The 23,330-nt window shown below is 34.5% G+C and overlaps 3 protein-coding genes across 3 annotated transcripts in view; all 3 read left to right on the forward strand.

Annotated features, from left to right (window-relative positions):
• The first annotated feature begins 322 nt into the window (after positions 1 to 322).
• LOC117100419 (N-lysine methyltransferase setd6-like) lies at positions 323 to 2,400 on the forward strand. Its single transcript, XM_033240097.1, has one exon. The coding sequence runs from the start codon at positions 472 to 474 to the stop codon at positions 1,777 to 1,779; it is 1,308 nt and encodes a 435-aa protein (XP_033095988.1). The 5' UTR covers positions 323 to 471; the 3' UTR covers positions 1,780 to 2,400.
• A 2,646-nt stretch (positions 2,401 to 5,046) lies between these two features.
• Positions 5,047 to 19,517, forward strand: LOC117100420 (folylpolyglutamate synthase, mitochondrial-like). The gene is made up of 12 exons (XM_033240098.1): positions 5,047 to 5,240; positions 6,679 to 6,813; positions 7,369 to 7,487; positions 8,627 to 8,819; positions 10,857 to 10,918; positions 11,992 to 12,094; positions 12,476 to 12,553; positions 13,301 to 13,463; positions 15,014 to 15,136; positions 15,537 to 15,763; positions 16,039 to 16,108; positions 16,338 to 19,517. The coding sequence occupies exons 1-12, from the start codon at positions 5,142 to 5,144 to the stop codon at positions 16,874 to 16,876; spliced, it is 1,911 nt and encodes a 636-aa protein (XP_033095989.1). The 5' UTR covers positions 5,047 to 5,141; the 3' UTR covers positions 16,877 to 19,517.
• Positions 19,518 to 21,357: 1,840 nt separating this feature from the next.
• Positions 21,358 to 23,330, forward strand: part of LOC117100421 (GPI-anchor transamidase-like) — a gene marked incomplete in the record, with an annotated part of 19,459 nt that continues 17,486 nt past the window's right edge. The window contains 2 exon segments of the mRNA XM_033240099.1: positions 21,358 to 21,387; positions 21,668 to 21,829. Coding sequence (XP_033095990.1) covers positions 21,373 to 21,387; positions 21,668 to 21,829 — 177 coding nt within the window.

Raw genomic sequence — 23,330 nt, forward strand, 5'->3', positions numbered from 1 at the left:
CTCACCCTCTATTTGTTTTGTAAAAAATTGTTTTGTAAAGCTTATCTGAAAATTACCATGATGCTAAATATTAAATATCAATCAAACAACTCAAATTAATGAAGGTGCTAGAGGTTTAAGGGAGAATCTTCCCTTGCACCCCTACCAAGGGCTCTTTCCTGAGACTCTCACTTAGTTCGGACATTCAGGCCCACCCCCCTATTTTACCGGGTTGAATCCGGGGCCTGATGCCATCCTATAATTTTAATTGCAATGTCAAGCTACCTCTATATTTTATCCTCCATGGTCTGTGTAACAGCGTCTAAAATAGAGGGCGGTTAGCAACTTATAAAAACACAGGAACAAGAACAAACACGTGTGTATATATAAGGAGACAAGTCGTAGTGTATGAAAAGACCTACTATTTTTTTATTTTTAAGTGTATAGTAAAATACTGCATTGTGAGAAATATACGTATAATGCAACGGACTGATGATGGTTTCATTACCCAAGAAACAACGCTTACTTAGTGAATCATGTCTTGAATCATTCTTAAGCTGGTGTGAGAAGAACGAGTTCAGAATGAACCGCAAAGTCGAGGTGAGGGCGAAGGGGTCTGTTGCCGAATACGGGATGATTGCTATCGATGGCCTAGCTCCAGGCGAGGAACTGTTTAGAATACCAAGAAGCGTTATAATCTGCCCTCAAACATCAGCAGTATCAAAAACATTAGAACAAAATCAAGACAAGCTGAAAAGTGATAGTGGCTGGGTACCGTTGTTAATCACGCTGATGTATGAATATACGAATATGGACTCTGTATGGCGATCGTACTTAGATCTATGCATTGATCATCACACATTTAACCTACCCATGTTCTGGTCACCTGATGAACTGAAGAAATTACGAGGAACTGGTATCCCTGAAGCAGTTACCCGTGATCTTAAGAATATTGAAAAGGAATATTCAGCCATTGTACTTCCATTTATGACAGAATATCCAAACTTATTTAGTGAGAAGTATCATACGTTGGACATTTACAAAAAGATGGTAGCTTTTGTGATGTCCTATAGTTTCACAGAGCCATCGAACGATGTCGATGATGATAGTGTCTCACCACCACCAATAATGGTTCCGATGGCAGACATGCTAAACCATGTGTCTATGAACAATGCGTGCTTAAAATTTGGCAAAGAGAGCCTCCAAATGGTGACAACACAAGCGATCCCTGCAGGAGAGGAGGTTTACAACACATACGGTGAACTTTCAAACTGGCACCTACTCCACATGTATGGCTTTGCTGAAAAACCGTTGGACAATCTCTTTGACGTTGTCGAGTTTACTTCCACTGAACTATTTGAACAGGCAAGGTTGATGAAGGATCTTAAAATAGAGCTGTTAGATGATAAGGTGGCACTTCTTGGGAAAGAAGATACATTTGTTGTAGGAGATGAGGGTGTGTTAACAGAAGATGAACTTTATTCAACCCTCAAGGTTTTATTTATGTCAGTAGATGAATTTATGGTTCATAAGGAAAATGAAGGATGGACATCTGATGATGACGATGGCAATGATATAAATCTTACTTTTGATCACCTGAAAGATCTCCCTCTGCCCTGGACAAACCTTTTGGCATCTGTTGCCAGACAGAGTCTGAAAAGATACTATAGAGAAGATGAAGAGAGTGTTGACAGGAAAAATAGTAATATTTTGTGTGCCGCTCTCTATGCTGATTACGTAAAAGATGGTCAAATAAAAATACTGCAAAAAATGCTGGATTTTCTTAATGTAATCCATTAAATGTTGAGCTAATAACTAATAAACAACTTTGTATACATGTGGGTAGGGGCCTTGTGACAATCAAAGCACAAAGCAGAGGTGGGTGGGGGTGTTTGTTTTTTGTTTACTTGTTTTTGAACATAGACACTGGTATGTGGAATTTCAATCGATTATTAGCTTGTTTTTGGGTACCATGCTTGGGGCGGATGCAGCATTTAGGGGTAGGAGGTGTGTGCAAGGGTGCAGATCTATTTAGAAAGGTGGGGGAAATTTCGTGGAAATAGTACCTGTAGATGTCCGGAAATGACACTTTTATATAGTTACCTGGAGGTGAGTGTGGTGGACGATCATCAGTTTAAGAGTCGTTAGTCAGCTTTGGAATGTGATTGATGACAATAAAAACAGTGGCGTAGCCAAGTGTGTGGGTCCGTGATATTATGTGGGGAGTACAAGTGTTCTGATCGAAGCGAGGAACCAAATGCTGGGGGCCAGGGGGCTGCAAAGGGCCCGGTCAGGGTCCAGAAGAAACTGGAAGAACTTCACAATATCTTATGTGACCTCAGCCCATTTGCTCTCAAATAAAAATGTATAAATTACAGTAAGTGAAATTTCTATGGAATTAAAGAATCAAAATGAACATCATATTGTTTTACAGCAGTTTATTCATTATACAGAACATTTTAAATTATGATGAAACTATTGTATTTTGTATCTTAATACAAATTACTGTTGAATCTTAGAGACATGAATAACCGGGAGCGGGATTGTACTTTAGCTAATGTGTTGCAACAAGAAAAGTGTGTAGAGAATACTGTGAGTTTGTATAAATGCCTGTGATTATGTGTGGGGGCAGACGAAGGAGGCTAAAAACTCCCCTTCCCCCCTACAGAAATATCCTGGCTACACCACTGAATAAAAAAAAGCCTTCATAAGGTTTCATATAGGCCTACATATTTTTTCCCCTTTTTTTTTTCTTTTTTTTTCGAAAAATAAAAGCAGGGGCGGATCCAGAAATCCTTAGTTTTCTAGATGCCCGAAAATAACCTCTGAGGCGTTTTGAGCGATCAATTTTTTATTTTTCTTCTTTCTTTTATCTTTTTCCCTTTTTTTTGTTTTTGTACTTTCCAAAAGGGGGACCGGGGCCGCCCGCCCCCTACCCCCCCCCTAGATGCGCCCCTGACAAGTAACATAAACATTAATTATACCATCTGTAACATTTAGTAACTATTGTATTTTGTATCTTAATACGAATTACTGTTCAATCTTAGAGACATGAATAACCGGGAGCGGGATTGTACTTTAGCTAATGTGTTGCAACAAGAAAAGTGTGTAGAGAATACTGTGAGTTTGTATAAATGCCTGTGATTATGGGTGGGGGCAGACGAAGGAGGCCAAAAACTCCCCCTCCCCCCTAAAGAAATATTCTGGCTACACCACTAAATAAAAAAAAAGGCTTCATAAGGTTTCATATAGGCCTACATATTTTTTTTTCTTTTTTTTTTTTGAAAAATACAAGCAGGGGCGGATCCAGAAATCCTTAGTTTTCTAGATGCCCGAAAATAACCTCTGAGGCGTTTTGAGCGATCAATTTTTTATTTTTCTTCTTTCTTTTATTTTTTTCCCCCCTTTTTTTTGTTTTTGTACTTTCTAAAAGGGGGACCGGGGCCGCCCGCCCCTACCCCCCTAAATGCGCCCTTGACAAGTAACATGAACATTAGTTATACCATCTGTAACATTTAGTAACTATTTCCGCATTGTACGCACGATGTCCTTTTTATGGGCACTGTTCTTGGTACACCAAGTTTTTATTAACCATGTAAAATCAAGTGCAAACACTATTGACGAAACACAGTGAACACAACAAAAGAGACAAAACTTGGCGGCACATAAAGTCGTTGTATATAGGCCTATATTCCATTTATGGCCTATTTTATAGTTTGCTTATCTCTCCAAGGTGTTTTCCCGTTAATTTGTTAGTGCACCTGACCCAGTGTTTGCATTTTTGTCTACTTCGTTTAAAATGTCGGCGAATGATTATAACGTTTATAAATTTCAAATATTAAAAAAAAAACTATATTGTATATTTAAGAACCAGGGGTACATGTCATAATATGGGCAATACATGTGTGCGCGAGGTTTTGGTCCTTAAGCGTGAGACCGTGAGAGAGATATTGATCTGTGGATTTGCTCGCAGGGGTGGGAGAGGAGGTGGGGTCCAAAATTTTTAAAAAATGGGTGTGGTCGAGCGTCGCTCACCAAAATCCCTCGAAAGTGTTCCAAAGAAATATGCCAATTAAGGGGTTTTAAAGGCTTATTTATCTACTAATATGTAGACATATAGGCCCTTCAATGTTTTCTTCTCGACGAATTGTGGGTTTCTCTCCCCGATAGGTGTTGGGGGGGGGATCCCCGCCCCCATCTGCTGGCGTTTCCCCTGATATTGATGAATATGTGTTTTTATAATCGTACTTTTGCAGTTGTCTATTATTTTCATGATAGTTATATTCTTATGTTCTTGTGTGACTAAATTGATTGTTCTGATTTTCTTCTTATGTTTTCTTATAATCATGTTAATTTATTGATAATTATAAATATTGTTCTTTTCTATGTATTTATTCTTATTTTTTATGTTTTCTATATCATTGTTTTATAATAATCATGTTAATTTATTGATAATTATAAATATTGTTCTTTTCTATGTTTTTATTCTTATTTTTTTATGTTTTCTATATCATTGTTTTATTGTTTTACTAATGTTTTTCATATGAATGAATTATAGATTTTTTGTTTTTTAGTGCTTTTTATAATGATTTTCATATATTCATACTTATAAATATTGCTCTTTTTTATGTTTTTAATCGTATTTGTGAGTTTCCTACTGTATTCTCTTGATAGTTTCATTTTTTTTACTGTCACTCTTATACTATTACCATTACTACTACTTATAGGCCTACTCCTTGCTACTACTACTACTACTACTACTACTACTACTACTACTACTACTACTACTACTACTACTACTACTACTACTACTACTACTACTATTATTATTATTATTATTATTTATAATAATAATAATAATAATAATAATAATAATACTGTAATAATAATAGTTATTATTATTATTATTATTATTATTATTATTATTATTATCATTATTATTATTATTATTATTATTATTATTATTATTATTATTATTATTATTTAATATTATTGTTATTATCTGGCTGGTTATGTACTACCACCAACGTCAAACATTTGCCTAAATTTATTCATTCATAAAAAAAAGAAAAACAGAAACATGTGTGTGGTAGAATACAAGCATTATTAATTTATCATTCACATGCAAAATACGGTAAATCGATACTTTGTGCGCAAGTGCCATGCATGGCCAAGGATTTCATCTACCAAGCTGGGCTAAGATTCTTAGTTGTTTATTTCGTGGCCAGAGAATGATTTCCACGGTACAAAAGACATATGAGGTAGGCCTAGGTTCAGCGAAATTATTAAAATAATGAGTATTGGCTAACGGCGATCGATCATGGCATTTGCGGTCCATGTGAGCGTGTCGCTTCTAACTAGGCCTAGCCTAGGCCTCGCTATGTGTGACGCATGGCATGAAAATGGCTTAGGCATATCAATCATGTACAGTATGTAGGCATGGGCCTAAACTAAGGTAAACGTGCTACACAGAGTGTTACGAGAACTGAGTGGCAGGGTTTTTCAAACGAACGGTGGTGGGGAAGGGGTATTCGGGAGAGGGTGAGGTCGTAGCTATGTAAGTTATTGAATGTTTAAAACTCTTATGGCACAAGGCACATTTTAATTACGGTATGGCCTGGATGGTATTATAATACTGTATCTCTAAAGCCTAGTGTTGAAGTGCGCCCTCTCTAATCATGACAAAAACGAGACCCATTAAATACAGTACTGTGATATAATAATACAGTATTAATAAATCATAATGCAAGGTTCGTTAATATTTGACCAATTGTTTGTTGAAAATACTAAGTACACAAACAAAACTATTTTTAATAAAGCTAATCAATTTTTAGTTTCAATGTCGGGCCGATGTTTAATTTGGGCACCAAAACTCAGTCTTTTTAGGGAGTGTTTGTTGAAAATACTAGGTACACAAACAAAAATATTTTTAATAAAGAAATTAATTTTTAGTTTGAATGTCGGGCCGATGTTTAATTTGGGCACCAAATCTCAGTCTGTAATATTTCGTTACTCAAATATGAATAGCATCTGATCAATTTTTATTGACTCATCAGTTATAATAAGTACTCACCTAAATACTGTATGTTTTTATATTTTTAATAAAACCAATTTCTTCTAATTATAAATGCATTTTCCCCCAGAATTTGTGAATTCGTTATCAACACATAGACTTGTGCATTAAATGCATGACAAATTTATAAATTTATAACTTTTCTGCAAAATGCGTGCTTCAGCCAAAATCACTTTGAAATGCGGGACGGTCCAGCACAATGTGAGAGGATTGGTAACTATGCAAATTAAGGAAAATAATAAAATACAAAAAAATTATTTTTCACTGATTTAAAGACACTTAACACAAAAAATCATTGAATTGACTGGCCATCCCAAAACGTTTTGATACAAAAGAATATAAATTTATTACAATAGGCCTTATGCAATAAAAAATTAGGATTTTTGTTTGTTCTTATAAATTTTGGTTGAATGCTGTTAATTAAATTGTTAGCAATCAACATTGATGTATTTTTTCTTTTTTTTTCCTGGACTGTATAACATTAATGTTAAAAGTTTTATTTTATGCCCATCCAATATTTAGGTTCAGCTAGCATTTCTTTTTGCATTCCAGGGCATCCAGATTCTGTATAAATAATATATTTTGATTTTTATTGTAAATATTTATTTACATATTTATACCTTCAGGATGCTGTGTCAGCTTTGAATACATTGCAGACAAATGCTCAAGTTCTTGATAAAATACGTCAAAGAAAACAGCCGGGATGTCCTTCAAACAATCTCCCTACTGTTGTCAATTTTCTGAACAGAGCAGATATGACTGTAAGTTGAATAGTAATCTTAAGCTAGCCTCCATCCATACTATCAGTATCACAAGTTTATTTTTATGTAAATATTTGTGATATACTCATAATTCAGCTGACTATGTCCCACAACCTATATGATTAATTCACATTTGTCACAAAAAACATCTGTATATCAGTCTTTCTACTGTTGTCAGTATTTTTCAGAGAGCAAACATGTACAGTAACAGTTCAGTAACTTGAATGGCAACTGAAAAATACTGATGAATAAGACTGTCCACACTTTAGTATACTTTTTTTTGTGACAAATTTTGTAATTATAATCCCAGTGGCATAACAACAAATCACAGGGCCTGGGAAGTGAAAGTGTTGGGGGTTCCAGGGGGTGGGGCATGTACATGAAAATAGTTATGTAAATGCATTTTAGTTTAGATTTGTTTTAAATTATATAAAATATATATTTTATCATGAATTACAATATTTGTATATAGTTATTGCTGCATGCCCAAAATAATGTATCTCAGTTTCGTGTTTTGTTGACACATCATTTATCTTGTAATGAAATTATTTACAGGTTGATGAACTAGACAGTCTGAATATCATACATGTAAGCGGAACTAAAGGCAAAGGCTCAGTGTGTGCTCTTTGCGAGAGTGTGCTGCGTGCATGTGGTTTCAAAACCGGCTTTTACAGGTTAGTACAGTATGAAGACAAATTTTTATAGAGCGTGCAAGTACTGTACACTTATTGTTCATGTGTCTTAAGAATTAGATTCAATTATGTAGATCAATCCCTGGTTAGGGACGAGGGCATATACTGTACTGCAGTTTGGGTGCTAGCTTGGCTTGGTACTTACATCTTTATTTATTTTTTTTATTCTTTCACATTTCCAAATATCTCTACACTTGTGTTCACAGCACATAGAGAATTTCTGTATTTTGAGCCATAGATTTTAAACCACTAACCATTAACTCTTTGAGAACATGTTGTCTATGCACCATTTACACTCCATTTGGCATGTGCACAGAAGCATTAGTCAAAGCAAATTCTCCCTATTTACTTATTTTTTATACTGTTTACAAGGCCAAGAATATGGCAAACAGCGAACTTAATCACTTTTCTAAGCAGAAAATCCCTTCTCAAGGTGCTGTACATAAACTAAGTCTCCTTATGAGGCTTAGGAAGTAAAGGTGTTTTGGCTGTGTGAAAAAAAATCTTGTTACAGGAATTGAACCCAAAACTCTGGTATTGGAAGGCAAGCATCTTTGCCATCAGTCAGTCCACTTCCACTTGCATTACGCCAGAATATTTGAGAACTTAAACAGGATATTTGCTTTCAAATTAGAATTTTAATTATCATATCAAATGAAAAGTCTGTCTTGGTCAGTATAACTGTGAAAATTAAGGGTTGTAACAATTCCTGAAAGATGAAATTGTAAATTGATGATGTCATAAACAGTAAATAGTTGACCTTTTATAGAATAAAGTGATTTTTATGATCTAGTGTTGCTTACAAATTAATTTTAATGGGAAGAAAGTAAAACTCTATCTACACAATCATGTGACAAATTTATGAATGGCCCATATACAGGCATGATGCTGTCTTAACACATCCATATATGGGCATAATGATGTCATATACTCATATATGAGCATGACATGTACTTGTCACGTACAATTTGGTAATGTTAACAATAGAGCTTTATATCAGAGATTTGTATGGATGCATTATTGTATGCATGTCAACACTTAAAGGGCAAATGCTGTCTTTGTCACCTTTACTAATAAATGACATTTGTAAATAATGTTATATAAATGTATCTCTTTTTTAGTTCGCCGCATTTAGTTGAAGTCCGAGAGAGAATAAGAATAAATGGTCAGCCAACTTCCAAGCAATCATTTGCTGATAATTTATTTACTGTCTACAATCGTCTGATAGCTACCAAAGATCAATTCGGTGGTGAGATGCCTGCCTACTTTCGGTTTCTGACGATAATGGCATTTCAGATATTCTTACAAGAAAAGGTACATGTTATTTGAGAGCCAATTCAAGGTTTTACCATACCCTAAACCCTGGGATTGGAGAAAGAATATCTTAACAAAATATATCTCCATCCTTACTGTATTTTAGTGGAGAAGGCTCTTTTTTAAAAAAAATATATAGTAGTGTAAAATTCATGTTTTTGTTGTTAAGCAAAAAAAAAAAATTACATACAAATGTTAATTCTTTGATAAAAATTCATTCCATATACCTCTGATTATCATAGCTGAAGTCATGAACTAAAGTCTGGTTTACTGTAATATTTGAAGGGTTGTCTGATTTGTTTGATATGTATTGAAACAAAGCCATGATATACAGTATGTGATATTGGACAATTACTTGGTCTTACCCCATGTTTGAACCTGTCACTAAATTGCCAAAAATTACAAATTATTAAAAAAATCCCATACCACTGAACTTACACTTTGTATAAAATACAGCCATCTGTCATTTTAATTACTGTAGTTATTCAAGTACTGTAAATGCTCCGGGGCATTTAATTGTTGAGTAGGATTTTTGAGGGGGCGTTAAATTTTTTAGTGTAAATACTCAAATACAGTAGATGCCCCTTAATTTCACTGTAATTGAGGAACTACAACACATTACCGTTTATACTATATATTAGTTTTTTTTTTCTCTTTTTTATAACATTAGTTAGAATAGATACCGTGCATCATTATGGCACCTGTCACCTGTGAATTATGTTCCGGCCAACCTTTGTTTGACAATGGTCTTAAATTGCGGGAGAACGGTGCGATGATGTGCGGTTCTTCTGCTATAGTCCATTCATTTTGGTTCCTTTCCTTAGTTGGTTAGCATTGAATCTTTAGTTGGAATTTCTTTTTTTCTTATTTTATTTTAGCGCATTGAGACTTCAGTGTAATGCGCTATAGTAAATCCCACTACATTACATAGATGTGTATAAGAGACAGCCTCTGATTCTCATAGCTGAAGTCATGAACTAAAGTCTGGTTTACTGTAATATTTGAAGGGTTGTCTGATTTGTTTTATATGTATTGAAACAAAGCCATGATATACAGTATGTGATATTGGACAATTCCTTGGTCTTACCCCATGTTTGAACCTGTCACTAAATTGCCAAAAATTACCAATTATTAAAAAAATCCCATACCACTGAACTTACACTTTGTATAAAATACAGCCATATCTCATTTTAATTACTGTAGTTATTCAAGTACTGTAAAAGCCCTGGGGCATTTAATTGTTGAGTAGGATTTTTGAGGGGGCGTTAAATTTTTTAGTGTAAATACTCAAATACAGTAGATGCCCCTTAATTTCACTGTAATTGAGGAACTACAACACATTACCGTTTATACTATATATTAGTTTTTTTTTCTCTTTTTTATAACATTAGTTAGAATAGATACCGTGCATCATTATGGCACCTGTGAATTATGTTCCAGCCAACCATTGTTTGACAATGGTCTTAAATTGCGGGAGAACGGTGTGATGATGTGCGGGTCTTCTGTTATAGTCCATTCATTTTGGTTCATTTCCTTAGTTGGTTAGCATTGAATCTTTAGTTGGAATTTCTTTTTTTTTATATTTTATTTTAGCGCATTGAGACTTCAGTGTAATGCGCTATAGTAAATCCCACTACATTACATTATTATAAGAAAGTATAATACATCTCCAAGTATTGAAATACACGCCATCGTGTTGGGATTCAATATTTCGACATTAATTATGTCATCATGAGATGATGACATAATTAATGTCGAAATATTGAATCCCAACACGATGGCGTGTATTTCAATACTTGGAGTATGTATTATACTTTCTTATCTGAGATTAATCAGTGGACCTTTCGGTTGTACATTATTATGTGGTTATAAAAAGATTATTGATACCAGCCTGGTAATAGAAAAATATGTAATTCTACTGGAGTAGAACGTTAATAGAATGTGTTGAGAATGATGTTGCTTCCATTATATTAATTTTGTTGGGACATTTATCCTGAAGGTGGTGTTTATTGGAATAAATATGGTATTTTTTTACAGGTTGATGTTGCTATTATAGAAGTTGGATTGGGTGGGGCGTATGATTGCACTAACATAATTAAGTAAGTAGTTGTCATTCTACAGTAATACTATTTAATATTATGTCCTACAGCATCATATTAATGCCTCTTGTACTGTGTTTTCATATATTTATTGTACCGCTATAACCGTGGATCAAATAACTAAAAAAAAAAAAAAAAGTTCATAATACAATATAAATTTTATATATGAACCGTAACTGACAGAATGGAACACTGACAGAAAACAGCTCAAAAGCTTTTTTGGCATTGTTCCATTTTTTTATGAATAGAAAGTATTATGGTATTAAAGCTGATTTCTTGGTCATGTATAGTTAATAGTAATTATGATAGTAATACTGTATAATATGCATCAACCAGGTCATTGAATCAAACACATTGGACCATTACACTAAGCCTCACCCCATAGATAATTGTTGCTAAGGTCTCATAAAATTACAGAGTAAATGTTCGTAAACTTGTGTGTTTGTGGGACTTTGTTTTCTTAGCCTGCTGTGATTGGTCAGCTTTTTAATTTGATTGGCACTCGTTCAATTTCCATTTATTGAACACATGCTGCATCAGCTCCCTGGTAATTCTATGATGTGAAAGTTTTAATTAGGCACATTGGTTTTCAAACCAAATAATAATAATAATATTTATTTGGAAATCGCTTTTAAAACAGTGGCACTTATCACTGTGATGGTGCATTCATACACAAGAAATAATAAAAAATCAATAAAAATCAATCAATAAAATCAATCAATCAACAAAATCAATCAATAAAGAAAAGAAAAAAAAATGAAAGAAAACATGGATAAAGTGTCTTGCCCAAGGAAAGAAATGAGTTTTTGGCTTCAGCTTTAGATCAATTCAAACCCCTGACCTTTTGATTAGAAGCCTAGGCTTTACCACTGTACTACCTCCTTTCATTCTACGTATTACTGCTTCCGTTTCAGTCTCATATATTGGAAGAATTTACCACTATCCATTTTATGAATTTACATTTACTCACAAGAAGTTGTGCATTGCAGTTTCAAAACACAATGTAGAGTATGCTACAAAAACATAGATTATTGTTCTTTTGTTTCTATTGTTTTTATTATTTATTTGTGTAGAAATCCAGTTGCAGTCGGTATTACAAGCCTTGGTTTAGATCATATCCGTGTCTTAGGAGACACCATAGACAAAATTGCCTGGCAGAAGGCAGGCATATGTAAGGTAGGTTGAGAATGCATTAAAGAAATGATTATGATTTTTAAAAATAATTATAATTATTGTATATAATAATGATGATAATTCTGTGCAGTATATGTCTTTATTGTCATTTATATTGCACCAGAAAACATTTCATGTATGTTAATTATAACTCTATGACAAACAAAATGAACTTTGAACCTTGGACGGTTTTGAAGATTGATGATTCAATAATATACAATAACATGAATGTTGTTGATAACTTTAATTTTATGTGTTAATGAATACAATGCTAATATTTGAATATTCATAATATAGCAAACTTGTACATTGGTATTTGACAGATCAAGCATACTGAAAGGTTTTATCACTGTTGACCATAACATATATCTAATTTTTACGTAGCCAAATCGTCCGGCATTCACAGTCCCACAACCTCAAGATGGAATGAAAACAATTTATGAACGAGCAAAAGAGCTTAAGGTTTGGTCTGATTTTTATCAATAATTTGATTCTGTAATGTTGTGCTATTCTGTTCTTCTCTCAGAACGCAGATGCAAAATTCTAGCACCTGATATTGCACCTACAGAAGTGGTTGAGGCTTGGACCCTCAACCTTGTGATCGGGGCCTCAAAACTCTCGTTGTGCAAGTTGCTTGTGTCCTTGAGCAAGAAACTTTATCTGCGTTTGTCTCTCTCTATCAGGATTATAAATGAGTACCTACATATGTTAGGAATTTAAACAGACTCACTGTTAGGAGTAGTGGAAATCCCCTCAAAGCATTGCAGAATCTGGCCCCAACGCTTACGAAAGAAGGATGGGCACTCCGGACCTGTACCGGTTCCACAAACTTTACTTTTATTGCACCTCAAATCCCACAGAAATAACTGTCCAAGTCAAAACAGACTAGAAAATTTCCAAATAAAGCAGTAGTAAAAACCTTAAAATCACAAAACAAGAAACACAGAACAAAGGTCGAAACTGAAAGAAAAGTCACAAGGAAACAAACACTTCTAAAAAAATCATTTCTTCTTCCTACTTAACTAGTATCCATCTGGTTTTATTTCAAACCCCCTACATTGTTTTTTACCATTTCCTGCTTCAAACTATTTTTAATCCTTTTGCCACCTTAGGAATGTAGATCACAGACAATGTAACTTGCTGTATATATTTGCTTGCATATGTCTTCAAAGACCATAATGTATTTTTATATGTAAAATTGTTTTGTAGACTTCTGTTCATTGCACTCCCAACATTGATGAATATGACTTCCAAGGTAGACCTCTGAAGTTAGGATTAGCCGGTGACCATCAACGCATCAATGCGTCACTAGCGTTGCAATTATGCAAAACATGGTTAGAGGAAACGCACCCAGACTTCATCAGTTTCGAAGGTAACAAATGTTTTACCATTTAAGAGCTAACCATCCGTATGCTTTGATTCACCCTCCTACTTACATCTAATCTTCCATTTGCTTTGATCACTTGCCCTCCCCATTTTAGATACCATCAACATTATTATCCTCAATACCAGAGTCAATGGCTGTAACAAAGGTGTATGGGGGCCTAGCTAAGAATTTTACGGCCCACTATCCTGGAGACAGGGTCCGAGTAGAGAGGCAAATCCCTGCTTCAGCTTTTTTTACATTTTAAGGGTGTACGGTAAAACGTTGATTTTACGAATCTCGATTTTACAAATGGTCGATTTTAAGAATGGTCTTTGTCCCTGATGACGTCATCATTAAACAATCACGAAATGCATGTAAACACGCAATTCGGCGATCTAACAACTAGAATAACACAATAGAAAGGTCCATAAAGCATACAGATGTTTGAATAAGAGTTAAAAAAATTATTTTGTTAAGTGGATGAATGCCAGCGATTAAAATAATTTGGTTTTTATCGAAGGTAAATTCAGCTAGGCTCTAGCGCGGTAGACCCACGCTGCTGTCAGTTCATGCTAGGCCTGGCTGCCGCCAGCCTATCGGCGCTCAATGGCAGGGGATTAGCTATTGGAAACTGACACCCGATCTAGTATACACATTTTTCAATTTACCAACACCTCTTGGTACCAAGGGGTACATAAAAAGGACTTCTTACTGTATTTTTATGTTTTTTCCATGTTCTTCCCCTTTAGAAGTCTATGGTTGGCCGCTTTGGAGCGAAATAAAAAATGCTGATGAATATTCCGGTGCCCACTTCTGGCTTTAGCCAGTGATAGCTCATACTGGAGCTGTTAAGCCACTGCACTATTTTAAAAATTTTATTTCATTTAGTTTGAAGCTGTTATGCCACTGCACTAACATAAACAGCATAAATATTATCATCCTTTTTGACTTTTCTTTAATTATTAATATTCAGTTTTATATATTATTTATAATTAATTCATTTTGTAAATTAGAATATGATTGATTTTCATTTTTTTTCTTTATTCCTCATATGTATATATTATTAATATTTTTTGTTTTATTATTTCATTGGGCTGCTTAATTTAAATTAATTTATATTACTTTTATTTTTGTAGTTTCATACTCTATGTTGTCTTGATTTTACTGTATGTATTGAAGGTCCCCTAATGATCAGCTTCGGCTGGATGGACTAAAATCATTAAAGGTTGTTGCAATAAACAAAAATAAATTTAAAAAAAAAATCCTTATTCCCATTTTTTTAAAGTCCCATTTTTATTATAAAAATTGTCAGCATTGTCATCGCCATGATCATTAACAATTGGCGTTATCATCATTAGCATTAAAAAGAATAGCCATGTAACAAGGGGATCCACCGATAAGTTTGACAGTATGAGACAAACTCAAAAAGAATATGGTGAATGCAAGCTATGATGTTTACTCTGTACTTCAAATATCAACTCAACTCAAACTCTATAGCATTTTTGTTGTAGTGTGCACCTTTGAATGTTAAACGTCTCTTGTAACTCTTTTTACAGATGTGGACTGGGAACCTAAATCTAAGAGAGCTCTTATACAATGTGAAGGTGAAGGGGACACAGCCAGTGCATGTGGCATGCCCGTTATATCGCCATTTGTTGTTCCCCTTGTTTTCATGCAAGGTAAAGAATACAGGAATATGTGTCATGTCAGGAATGTGTCATGTTAAAAAATAATTATGTTGGTTTCAGCGTTCAATTTACCCAGTATCACATTGCAAAATGTGATGCGTTTTACACTAATTGCGAAGCACTTCCACAAATGCATCACAAAAATTATTTGCCTAGAATTAACCACTCAGTGTCATTTCTTTTATTTAATAATCATTCGTTATCAAAAAAATGCTATGCACAATTCTGGAATTGCTACACACAAAAAGTGCATAGCTGTTTTTACTACGCACAAAAGATGCTGGAAATCAAACACTGGTTGGGTTAAAAAACTTTATTCTTCATGCACTTGTATATGAAATTAATTATTTTGTTCTTTCTGATCAAATTGTTGTATTGCCTATTCCTGTAGGATTACAGGACTGCTATTGGGCTGGCCGTACCCAGACATTTAAGCGAGAAAACGTAACATACTACCTCGATGGTGCGCACACACCACGGAGCATACAAGCATGTATTAAATGGTTTACAGAAGTTGCCGAAGAGGAGTCAAAGACGATAGATGGTCCTGTTGCTAAGGCACTTGTGTTCAATTCAACTGGAGATCGAAAAGACAGTGCATTGATTTCACCATTGATGGTAACTTTGATCAAAATTCATGTTTTTACCTATTATGAGAAGTGACCTTGGAATCCTTTTGTTATTTTAATTAGAAACATTTGATTATTTTTATAATATTGTAGTAGTATGATAACAATTTTACATTAAAATAGTTAATAGTTAATGTTGTTTATTATTTATTACTGTATATTTATTTTATTTGATATTGTATTAATTGGGTATTTATTTTACATGTATTTTACTATTTTGTTAAGAGTTATTGTTATTTATAATTATTTATTATTTTGTATCAGGCTTGTGTGTTTGATGGTGTTGCATTTTGTCCCAACATTGTTACTGAAGACACATCAGGGAATTCAGCAGGTAACCACATATTTTCATACATTGTAATTATTTTTATGGTTAAATTTTTTGTCAGTCTTTATGCTTGTAAGTATAGGTTAATAACTTGTGCCCTATTTAAGTTTCACTTTCCAAGGTTGACATAACTTTTAAAAAACAGGATACTGTGTAAGTTTCAAGTTAAAATAAGTTTCTAGTGAAATAACTAAAGTTAAAGTGATAATTGGGAACAAATATTCTTCTCTTCTAGATCAAACAAATTATAACACCACATTGAGTAAGCAACTCAACAGATGTCAGGGGAACAATGCTATTTATGAGTTGCTGTCAAAAACTTCACATGTACATCAAAACGATGTTAGCTCTGAAAGCAATGGTATGCCAAATTCAGGAGGTGTTACAGAAATAAATGGAACTAATATTAATTCAGTAGATTTAATTAATAATGAGAAAGCCATTGATGTTACAAGTAATGGTTCTTCCAAAGTCACTCAACCGAAAGAGCAGGCAAGTGCGAAGAAAGTCGTAAAAAAGAATGCTGTGTTTGGATGCATCTCTAAAGCGCTGCAATGGTTGGCTGGTTTAAAAGACAGCAAGTTAGGGGGCCCATTACAAAGTGGTCCATCTACCCCAGTTCCCTTACAAAATGCGGTTCACATTCAGATTCTTGTCACTGGCAGTCTACATCTCATTGGAGGCACGGTTAAGTTATTGGATCCAAAATTGGCAACAATGCAAGGAGGTGATACTGAAATTAAGAATGGAAAAACAGAAGTTCAAAGGAATTGAACCTGGTCTGGGTGATTACTAGTCTCTTCAAACCAAAACCGACGGCACCAAACCAACTGCACCCAAACACTTTGATAAATAATTAATCAACAATAATTCCAGAACTAATGATAATTAATTATTAGTCAAATGAATTTGATGCAGAAGTGTATCTGGGAAGTACATGAGGAATGCACATCATCCCGAAAAAGCTCAGTTCCCCATTGAAAATGTCTGAAGCAAAAAAAATCACCTTATTTTTCAACCGTAATCATCCCCACTCCACATTAGCACCCCAATCAGCCTCGCACATATCAAGACTATTAAAACACCACTGATTTTATGATAAACATAACAGTATAGGTAGTTGTTTTAATATATTACTTTTCCAGAGTAGTGTGAAAAGTTGTACAGTACTTCATTATGTCATACAGTACTGCTATGTCACCTACTAGGGGTAATGTTTTGATTGGTTAAAAGTATGTATTATACTTTCTTATCTGAGATTAATCAGTGGACCTTTCGGTACTTCATTATGTTCAATAAATACAGTACATTGAAACATGAAAGTACCTTTTATTCTCAAAAATTAATTCTCTTATATACAGTGATAAGTAAAGTTACCAAAAAGAATTAAACAATAAAGTTCAACCTGAATAAAGTAATGATTTGATGATAAACTCAACAGCATCTATTAAAAAAAAATATATAGCAACTCAGGTATTTTAACATTGATACATGATATAAATTCAAAATTTATTATTTTTTTATTAACAAATACATATATTTATTTTGTCTTAAATTTTCATACCTTATTATATTTTTCATTGTAAGTAATTTGCTTCTCTTAAAACAATAACTTGATTTTGTATAGGTTTAGTGTCTACTAGCCCAATATTTATTCAACTAGATATACGGAAATAATGTTAATTAAAAAATACATTACTGTGGATCAAGTTGGTTTTGGAACCAGTTGTCTTTTGGGTTGTTGGTTTTAGTACAAGTTGGTTTGAGTCCTAGGTGCTGAACACTGCCCATAATTATACAAGAGCAGAGGCAGATGGTTGGCCCTTTGAGACAGGACACTGTTGGTTACCACATCCATCATTCTTTGTTGTAAATTTATGCGACACCAGTTAGCTGATGTAAGACAAATAGACAGTCCTTGCAGTATGCACTGCAGTATATTAATCAGTGGCATATCTAGAAGTCTTGAAATGGGGGGTGTTCGAAGGTGGGTGGGGAGCCTCGATGGTCAGTTAAGGGGTGCTAATAAGGGGATTTTTAACTACTTGACCATAATTTTTGGGGAATGACTGGGAGAAAGCAAGTAATTTTTGGAGGGGCGTGCACGCACCCCCCCAGATATGCCACTGATATTAATGGCAAATTACTATTATTGTTAATTTAAGCAGTAATTGTAACTTGAAAATGGAATTGCCAGCAAGATGATCTATGTTAATATTTTACATTTAGTTGCATTTTTTTTTTGTAGTTTCTGTAATTTATTCATTGTGGGGAGTGATTTGAACAGCGGTTATGGTCCAGGATCTCAACCTTTAAGAGCAGAGCTTTGATCCTGTGCGTGTGAATTATTTGCACCTCCTCCCCAACCATAGTGGAGCTGAGGTGGTGTAGACTCTTGTGAACCCACTGCCAAATCCTGCATCCGCCCCAGCAATATGATTACTACTAGCAGTAAATGGATGAGGTTCTCCCACGGGAGGTGAGCATGCAGAATTTGATCCAATAATGTGAAGCACAAACAGACTTTGTTGGATTTCTGCCCCTCACTTTTTGAAAGAAAAGTTTGCTATTAAAAAGGTGTAAAATTCTTGCACTATGAACAAATGGATCTTTCTAATAATAATAATAATAATAGTTAGATTTGTAGAGCACATCATGCGAAAAAGCCTCTATGCGCTTGGTGATTGAGCTCTTTGAGTTCATTTTGAGAAAAAAGAAAGTTTTTGAGTTCATTTTGAGAAAAAAGAAAATTTAAAGGGCAGTAAGCCTGCCCTTTAAATATTGTTAAAGGTCCCACAAAACAATAGCGTAAATGTACATAAACATTGCATTTGTGGGGCAAGTGTGCTGGACACGTGCATATTCCTGGTCTAGTACTGCTCTGATTGGTCAGTAAAGGTTGACACTCCAGAAAGGTCTATTGTAAATTTGTCATGCTTTTATATTGAGGCATTCCAAAACCACTCTCAAAACTTAACTCTATCAGTCACCTTTTTCCACAAAATAGGTGAATTAAAGTAACATATAAATGAATGCAAGTGCAAAGTAATTGCACTATAATTTCTAATAGTAAAAGCATTTCTTGGGTGTACATCAATGATATTATTCCAGTACTTTATTATTATTTATATACTGTAGTATAAATGGTTTTTTAAAAGACATTTTTTTTTCTATTTGTGAACACTTATTTTTGTAATTAATAATGTCGGTATACTGTAATGATGTCATTACAGAGCATTTATACTCTTTAATTTTCAAATGATTTTAAGAATTTAATGAAATTAGAAATTACTGTATGCAGGTAGCACTGATAGGAAAGAAAAAAATCTGTGTCTGTCCTTATTGAATTCGTATTCATAAAGATTTTTATTTTCCACTTGAATTTTATTAATAAAGCACTTTTTAAAAAAACAGATGTATTGTATATGTGGTAACATTTATTATAGTTGTATAATGAATATCAACTATTTTCTTGAAACTCAGTGTTTCTCAAAATGCTTCCATTTTTTAGCTTCTTTTCATACTAGTAGTATAACATTACTTTTTCAGAGTATTGTGTAAAGTTGTGCAGTACTTTATTATAGTCAATAAATAGACCAAATCATGAAAATAATCAAGTCAACAGTCACCAAACAAAATTAAACAAGCTACCTGAAGAATAAAGTAATGATATGCATGTTAAATACCGTTCTTCCTCCATTCATTATTTGCATGGACCAGGGAGGTATTATAAAAATAACTTTATGTGATCACTCTTTTGCTGAAAGGTTTTAAGAGTCCAAGAAAAATAATTTACACAATCAAATACCGGGAATTGAACAAGACAAAAATATAGGCCTACGTGTATATATAAAGCAATAACACCACATTATCAAAAGTTTACAATAAAACACAGAATGCAATTGAATTCTATTCTCAAGCAGGTTAAAGGGTGATTGCAAGGGGTAGCAGCTGGCCAGGTTTCCCCAATTGTTTTCCAGAATTTATACAAAAAATTGGAGAATTGCATTTTTTATCTGGAAGTGCCATGGTGACTGGTGGAACAGAGGTCTGGACTCTCCATAGATCAATATAAAAAAAAAAAAGTGACACCACCTCCCCCTATTTCGAATTCCTGGATCAACGACTGCCTTTTTTTTAACTATAGGGTAGATTATACCACAAGTAGCCACCATTTCTCATTTACATACAATCGGGCATAGAATTCCATCAATTCTTCTAACGGCCTTGACCTCGCTCTCCATGGGTGATAACTACAACTAGGCCTACTACAGGTAATGTATGGACTGTTGCAACATGATGGTACAGAAAACCCCATCATAGTATACCAACAGATCCAAGTTAATCTATGCTGTGTAGTTCGATGGAAACTACTTGGCGACCTCAGCAGGTCCTAGCGTGCACCGAAATGCGACTAGGTTTGTTGGGGCCAGATTTCGTTTTTGAAACAACACAGCAATGTACCCCCTCGCATGAAGTACCAACCAAACAGGAATGCCTTTTTACACTATTAAAAAGAACCTCATTTGGCACCAACAGAAAGGCAACATGAAAACTGTTGGTTTGCCGAAAGCGTGCCAAACGAGTCTCTAGGGTTAGGGTTACACATGCGAACCGCTGCACTCCACACGAACCGCTGAATGATGTGCGCTGCGAAGTTATTTCCGGTGCCTTGTTTTATACAGTTGTACTCGTGCATATTCATGATTAAAGCTGGTTTTTCCACTTATTCGCGCGAATCATTAGCGTGCCGGCCATATTTCCGGAGGTCATGTTACTTTAAGAATCATAACTCCTAATTAACGGAGGGTCGTATTGACATATTTTTTTTCTTTAAAATGTTCGCAAAGGATATATCAAATACTGTATAATAGTAACAAAAAAAATTAAAATTTGTTTAGTCTGTCAAAACTTAATTGAAATAATAGCAACACGCACTATACAAAATCGGTCTTCTATTTTCCAGTTAAGTTTTGACAGACTAAACAAATTTTCAATTTTTTTTTATTCATACGGTACGTAGATATATCCTTTGCGAACATTTTAAAGAAAAAAAATAAGTTGACACGCCCTCCCGTTAAGGATATATGATTTTTTGAGTAACACGACCTCCGAAAATATGGCCGAAACGCTATGTTATTTTTGTTGGTTACGCTTCGCTGCTCAGCATTGTTTGTCATCGATCGAAGATGTCCACCGCAGCGTGAAAAAGTCTGCCTGAAAAATAATGGGATATACTATTAAAAAATAGAATAGAATTATTTCAATTAATGAATGCTTTCTGTGTATGTAATTTAAAAGTTTGCAATTGATACTGTAGTATAGTAGGTCTGTGAACCATGTTTGAACGAATACTCCCTGTAAAACCTTAACACCGGACAAAGTGTTTGTCCGGTGCGCGTGCATGTCTGCTACATGACTGTTTATGGTTTCCCTACAACTGAACATCAATAAATTCTAAAAACAATAGTTTTATTACCTGTTATTATTTTTGTTATTGGTGTTATTATTGTAATTATTATTTTGTCGAAATAAACATTTTAATTTGTTTTTGATTTTCGTAAGCGCACACTGTTGCTGGATTCCTTCGATGTGTACCTCCTCCTGAACCTACGGACCCAACCTACGGCCTACGTAATGGTGGCGAAGATGAACTGCAAGTTGCGTTTCGCTGTTCTGTTGAGCTGTTTGATTCTGTTTACAGTTGTGCATTCCGATACAGAAACGGTACGCTATAATATTAAAAAACAAATAGGCCTATGTCTGCCTAGTTAGACTAATGCCTGTGTCAGGCATTGGCTAAGCTAGGCCGCTAGGCCTAGTCTAACTAGCTAGGCCTAACTAGAGAGGGCCGCCCTAGCCTAGGGCCTCTAGAGAGTTGAGGTCGACCTAGCCCTAGCGTAGGGGGCGCCGCGAACAAGTTAGGGCAATAATTAGGCCTAGAATTTCGTCCACGCAGATTTTGTTGAAAGTTAATTAAACTTTGTTTCACTTAATTATTAATAAGAGTACGTTTTGTATAAATATTTAATATAAAAATAAAAATAACGCTAAAAAATGATCGACGTTTCGACTCCTGCATGGTAGGTATGTGAAGAAAAAATTCAAAGTGAACCAATACCAATTCAATTAGTACCACTGGAAAGAGCTTGAAAAATTATTTAGATATCTTAATTAATAAGGAAATTACAAGCATTTGAAATCGTGAATTAGCGTCATTTTTATTACTGTACATGTAATTGATAAGAATTTTGTGACCGAAAACGTAACTTTTTTTCATGGTTTTCAGCTCGCATTTACGCCAATAGCCTCTGACACGACCTTGACCGGGTCGGTCAATTTCTTTTCTGAGCCATAAAATACGATGAAACTTTGGGATTTTAAAGACAAAATAATAAAAAATATGTAGACTTTTTTTTTTTTGCTGGTCATCATATATCATTTATTTCGCCAAAATAACAGGAGCCACTTAAAGAGTCTATATGGCAGGATTGCTAATTGAATGCTTGCCATCGAGAGGCTCTGCGACTATCGACAAGGGTTGAAGAACTGCTAATAAAAATAGTAAATTATTAAATACTGTATATAATATGAAATTGGATATAAAGTAGTGAAATCATTAAAAAAAAATCTATAGTTACATGAAATTCAACTGCTAAAAAAGGCTCTGTGCAGCAGTAGTTACGGATCTTCGTCCCTATTTTCCTAGCGATTGTCGCGCAAATTTCAGCTGGATTTTGAGGTATAACCCATCCATGCATTTAAATATTTTACAGCATGGAAGGAAGCCTAAAGGTAGACTACCTAAAACAAACTTGCCTAGCAGTTAGGCCGTTCCCTCATAGGGCTAGGCCTTGACCTAATTATATATAGTACAGTAGAACCTCGATTTTACGTACGGTATGGGACCGGAGGGCGTACGTAAATCGGGGATTCGTAAAATAGAGGTTGGGTTAAATTTGGTAACCTTTGACCTAATACGTACATAACGCTCAATATACGTCTGTATGAAAGAACTGTGTTGCCTAGCTAGGCTAGACCTAGCCTCTAGGCCTACGAATAAAACCATGTGTTTAGTGTTTTTATTCATCACTTTAATAATAATAATTTGGATTTGTAAAGCGCAAAATACATAGGTCTCTATGCGCTAGAAATTTGCAAATTAGATGTCATAATAAAGTGTTCAAATAAAACCATGTGTCTAGTGTATTAATTCATCACTTTATAT

Source organism: Anneissia japonica, unplaced genomic scaffold (genome assembly GCF_011630105.1).
Source record: "Anneissia japonica isolate Jap-2015-1 unplaced genomic scaffold, ASM1163010v1 scaffold1642_len504882_cov181, whole genome shotgun sequence".
NCBI classification, from domain to species: Eukaryota; Metazoa; Echinodermata; class Crinoidea; order Comatulida; family Comatulidae; genus Anneissia; species Anneissia japonica.

Coding starts and splice junctions, on each gene's coding strand:
- LOC117100419 (XM_033240097.1), top strand. CDS start 472: ATGATGGTTTCATTACCCAAGAAACAACGCTTACTTAGTGAATCATGT.
- LOC117100420 (XM_033240098.1), top strand. CDS start 5,142: ATGCATGGCCAAGGATTTCATCTACCAAGCTGGGCTAAGATTCTTAGT. Junction 5,241..6,678: donor CGGTACAAAAGACATATGAG/GTAGGCCTAGGT, acceptor TTATACCTTCAG/GATGCTGTGTCAGCTTTGAA. Junction 7,488..8,626: donor TTCAAAACCGGCTTTTACAG/GTTAGTACAGTA, acceptor TCTCTTTTTTAG/TTCGCCGCATTTAGTTGAAG.